This window comes from Sinohyriopsis cumingii, unplaced genomic scaffold (assembly GCF_028554795.1).
Source record: "Sinohyriopsis cumingii isolate HCF-2022 unplaced genomic scaffold, ASM2855479v2 utg000400l, whole genome shotgun sequence".
Taxonomy (NCBI): Eukaryota; Metazoa; Mollusca; class Bivalvia; order Unionida; family Unionidae; genus Sinohyriopsis; species Sinohyriopsis cumingii.
The window spans coordinates 565,270-570,994 of NW_028315895.1; the positions used below are offsets into that span (position 1 = coordinate 565,270).

Sequence of the window (5,725 nt, forward strand, 5' to 3'; positions counted from 1 at the left end):
ACACAATAAACTTAATTCCGCACCAGCAGAATCCTTCAGAAGACCCATCAATAACCAAAGGTAAATTAAGCGCTTTGTCTGAAAATATTTTAAGAATATTGTGAACCATGTTTTATTATTTGACAAACTACGTTTTCTGGCGACAATTCACCCATCATACTGAGATCAGATATACAAATGTTTGATTATATAGTGAAACAGATATACATTTCCCATTCAACATTTATTCGGCTTTCTTACTTTGTAAAATCTCTCTCTCTCTCTCTCTCTCTCTCTCTCATACACACACATACATACATACACACACACACACACACACACACACACATATATATATATATATATATATATAGAAATAGATATAGATATATATAGATATAGATATATATATATAGATATATATATATATATATATATATATATATATATATATATATATATATATATATATATATATATATATATATATATATATATATATATATATATATATATATATATATATATATATATATATATATATATATATATATATATATATATATATATATATATGGGGGTTGGCAGGTAGGGGTGTACTTGGCTGCCTCTTTCAGTGTCCAGACAATCATGGTCACACTCTTTTATTTTTTAGTTGTCATTGGAGATGCTTCAGAATAATATTTTTTCTTCAGGATTTTGTTGAAAATGTTAAAATTCATCTTGATACTTGAATAGTTCACAGTTAAGCACATTGGAAAAATTATCACACGGATGTTGCTCTTAGATGTAATGGCACAAGGACGAGGTGATACTGGCTGCCACGCAAGGTTAACGTGTCATGAGGTGCACGGGTCTGTACTGCCGGGCATAGCCATAGCTACATTTCACCGACAAACAGCACGTGCTTACTATTATTAAAATGGCTTATCCCTGTTATCGGCTGTCCCGATGTTCAGGCAGTCCTATTAAGTCTATATAAAAAGGACAATAAGAAGAAAACATAATTGCTAAACCTTTAAATTTAAAATCTGTAGATTATTCATGCTCGAGAATGGTAACAATTAAACTCAATTAAGGTTGCAGAGTTTTAAGTTTGACCTGTATTTTCAAATGTGTTCAATTGAATGATCAGTCAATGTGCATCAAATAGATTACGCTAGCGTGTGCAGATATACAAATTGTTTTCTTTCTCATTCTTTGATCATGCGACTTTTCCTTTAAGCCAAATATGTTCTCAAGCAAACGATTATACTTATAAGATTTCTTATATTCAAGTGTATTTTTCTCCATACATATCCCATTTGTTCAAATAATATACACATTGAGTATATTGTACACAAAACTTTTCAAAGAAATGTTTTATAGACCGAATGACCAGTGATATCAGAAATCAAATAAACGAATGTTTAAGCAATCGTGTTATAGGAATCTGGAATATGATAGTTCTATAAGTAACGTAATGAGACATTACAAAGAATCCAAAACAGATCTATTGCCCTTCGTTTCAGTTAAAGATAAAAATATTTGCAATACATTAGATCACAACCGAGAAAACGCTGTTGCATTCTCTATGTGAAATCTGATCTCAGAAGGAATAATTTCACCGGGATTAATAACACATGATTACATAGATGTGACCATTATTTATTTTTCGTCTTAACCATTTAACGTAGAATTCGAGAGGCGTTGTGTAATAATATTTTCTCTACCACAGTATATCAGCTGCTTCAACACGCTCAGATTGGTGTTTCAGCAACAGGCTTTGTAACTAATGGCTTTGCATTCATTCCTTCACTCAAATTACAACGCTCTTTGGTCAATGGCACACCCTATTTATGAGTCTTTCTTGCACGTGGGGTTCCTCCATCATTAGAGGGCGTGGATGATTTATACACGTGATCCGTTCATCCAACAGCGTTCCGGTTATTGAATTTGTAAACGCCAATCGCAGAAGCACATGGCTGTTATTGGATTTTAAGGATTGCGTTTATTGGCTCAGGAAATGCGGGATGGTATCGGCTGTTAAAACTTCCGTCAATGTACGAAAATAAAACATTCATTGTGAGAACAGTACGCTTAATCATAACACGTTTACGTTACAGATGTCATCTATACACACAGATAATACCGGGATATAGAGGTGTGTTTTCCCTTGCTACATTGACAGCACTCATCGGTATCATTCACGGACATAATAAACGGAGTATATTGAAGTTCTATCATTTGTGTGTTACAAGACAACTGTGTAACCATGTCGGATGAAGCATCGTCAGGTGGAAGTGTGAATGGTGACTTGGTTTGTGGAATGTCCAAAGTCGGGGACCATGTTAAACGACCAATGAACGCTTTTATGGTTTGGTCAAGGGGCCAGCGACGAAAGATGGCACAGGAAAATCCTAAAATGCACAATTCGGAGATTAGTAAACGATTAGGAGCTGAATGGAAACTTTTGACAGAAGAGGAGAAAAGACCATTTATTGATGAAGCAAAGAGACTGAGAGCATTGCACATGAAAGATCACCCCGATTATAAGTACAGGCCGCGCCGAAAGCCAAAGTCTTTGTTGAAAAAGGACAAGTATTCGTTCCCGATTCCTATGCTTTCCGGCTTAAACCCGGCTGCATTTGGTGCCTTGCCACCCAGTTTTGCTGCAGCTGCGAGTCAACATGAAGGAACGCTTGGAGGGGCATTTTTTGGAGAAAAAATGAGGGCCTTCCATCCACCAACCTCGACGTATCCATTTTTCTCTCATTTAGAAAACAGCAGCAAATTGGACTCGGCGTCTTCCCTTGGACTTAGAGCGCCAGATTTGGCGACTGCCAGTTCATTCTATTCATCTTACCTTGCTGCCCAAAGCGCAGCCTTGGGGTCACTCCCTCCTGCAGCCCATTCACATCCGGGTCAATACATAGTACCTTGCTGCCCACCCGCCTATATGCAATCTCAGGACGTTCATAGACCTATTGCCTATGTGTTAGTCAAACCTGAAGACCACTATAGACACTCGTCCGTGATGTAATAGATACATGGTCATAGTATCATGAAAAAAATGCCCAACAGGAGAGCCATGGATCGTTGACAATATGTGTGAATGTGTTTGCTGAAGGGTGCGTTCAGATTCAAATACGTGGAGAATTCTCCAACCTACGTAGGACGCTTGTCCGATGCGTTTTCCGGGTGAAGTGTACAGACTCACAGGACCCATACACTCTTGGACATTGTTTTCGTTTCTTCTCCGCACAAACAGTGCACGGGTGGAAAAAGTATTATATCATTACTGCCAAGAGAGAGGCACTATTCATGTTATTGACTTTATTGTCTGAACATCAGCAATGCTGTTATTGTAAACAACCGAAGTCTGTAACGAGGATCTCACGTGATTCTATTGTAACAGCGACATGGGGATATCACATGTCTCCCAAGGTTTATCATTGTCATTTATACTCATGTAATCGGAGAGAAAAACAGCTGTCCCATTATTAAATATTTCATTATACCATTTACACGTGGCAATAGTGAGACATTATATTCTAAATTCATATCGTCATTGATTTTATGATCATAAATATTTATTACTCAACAAATAATGACTAAACTTTGGATTTTTGTTGTAGATTGTATTATTATTATTATTATTATTATTATTATTATTATTATTATTTTGTTGTTATTATTATTATTATTATTATTATTATTATTAATGGGATTTATAGTTATGAATTTAGAAGCTATCATTAACAAATACCCTGATCATGCCATAGAGCGGACTTTTTTTTTTAAATGTTGCAGGTATATCTAACATTACGTCCTCCAATAAGATGACTTTACCTGGCCAGAATCTTATAATCAAAGAAGGACAAGAAAATGAAAGAGAGATACGTTCTACCGCGATCACTTTCCTTGATGGAGTGGCGCTTTATTTCACTCCTTCGTTTACCACTCGTCAATTTAAAAAGGATTTAAAATTCACTTTGAATGCGTTAAATCGCCTTGGGATCAGGGATCACGAGATAACATTATAAATTCTGTCTATTTCACATAGAGATGGTATTGACACAGTGCGTTCATCCACTTCATGACGACATTTCTCAATAACTGGAGATAAAAACAATAAATTTCATCGTCTTACATTATAGAAGTTATGTTGACTTCTTAGCAAGTGCTAGAATTAAGGTATTACCTAACAAATCGTTTTACCACTGTTTATAGCCAGTTGGCCGACAGCATGGGGTAATATTAACTCTACAAGTATTTACTTTCAGTGATTTGAATACTTTGATAAAGCCTTCATTCAGACAAGACAATGCGTACCCTGGTGATAAATCAAAGTTTCACTTTCAAGTTTGATTCATCAAAGAGATGCTAAAAAATATAGGTGCAAACACTCTCAATCTGGAGATGAAATGAAATAAATTTAAAGTTAATCGTGACAATACAGTTACAGGTAGGTAAAAAGCAATTTAAAATAAAAATCAAATAAAAATATTCTATCGGTTTGAATTATACATAAGTAACATTTTTAATTCCACATTTTAATAGGGGTAGATTTGTGGATACATAATACGTGGCCTTATCCCTGAGTTAGGAATCATAATAATTTGACATATGATTACTACTTAACGGAAAGGCAATATCCGTACAGTTGGTGCAAAATTTTGAAATATTTCATTTATTTGTTTTATATGAATATTTTATTGTAATTTTATGACTTTTATTCAAAACTAAGTGCTGTAAAGTCCTTGTCTGTGTTATGTTATTCATCTCACATTCTAAGAGAGACAGAGACAGAGAGAGAGAGAGAGACAGAGAGAGAGAGAGACAGAGAGAGAGAGAGAGAGACAGAATTGGTATATGAGGACTTGAAAAGATTAATTATATCTTTTGTTTATTGTTTATGTCTATATTACCGAAGCAGAAAAGATTTTTGTTTTAATTAAAGATTGATATTGATTGTGAAATACCAAACAATTATGTTATCCATGTTCTTTTTTAAAAAAAAATAAACAACCAAAAAAACTTCATCTAATCTAAGCTCTATTACATCTTAATTTAAAAGTTAATTTTGTTTCAAACCAAAAAAATGAACGGTAACCAACTCTTTTTTATGAAGTTGCATTTTTATTTTGGTTGTAAAATTGTGTCTTTTTAATAATTCAGATTTACTTGTATATTTCATTTGATGCAATATTAATTTGTGTAGGTTGAAAACCATCGAGAATTTTATGTCAAAATTACTGCTCTTTTGTTGCCTAAAATGGTCCCTATTTATTATCATCGTGTAATTAGACTCATTTTTCTTCCATTTTATAACTTTGATGATTTTGTATAACACAAATACAAGATTAAACTATTATTGTCAAAATCGACATTAAAAACCGTTAAGCTTCATTTGTGTTCTTGATTTACTAATGGGAAGACGGGTACATCGAATGAAACAAAAGGATATGGAAGAAAACTATCCCGTTTTATTTCCCGATTTTTTATTTGTATTTTTTATTTTATTTTTCGAGTGTCAACATATGCATCAAACTACTCAAGTGGTCACTAAAGTGGTCACTATGTCACTATTACGTTATTTTCTGTATCTGAATTAGAATCATGAAAAGTTAGCATTTGCAACTAGTGTAAAGCCACGATTGGCCCCTAAATACCATTTCAACTACTAGTTAGCTCATCTTTATATGCCTGTTTTTGTTTTTCGTTCTTTCATTCGTTGGATCTCTCCTCTTTCACTACGCCACTA

At 34.1% G+C, this 5,725-nt stretch overlaps 1 protein-coding gene across 1 annotated transcript; it reads left to right on the forward strand.

The window, feature by feature from the left end:
* Nucleotides 1-2,058: 2,058 nt before the first annotated feature.
* Nucleotides 2,059-5,370, forward strand: LOC149774182 (transcription factor SOX-14-like). The gene has a single exon (XM_089945706.1). It carries the CDS (start codon nt 2,234-2,236, stop codon nt 2,999-3,001), a length of 768 nt encoding a protein of 255 aa, XP_089801832.1. The 5' UTR covers nt 2,059-2,233; the 3' UTR covers nt 3,002-5,370.
* The last annotated feature ends 355 nt before the right edge of the window (nt 5,371-5,725 follow it).

Bases quoted from the DNA above. Each gene is read 5' to 3' on its own strand.
- LOC149774182 (XM_089945706.1), top strand. From the start codon at position 2,234: ATGTCGGATGAAGCATCGTCAGGTGGAAGTGTGAATGGTGACTTGGTT.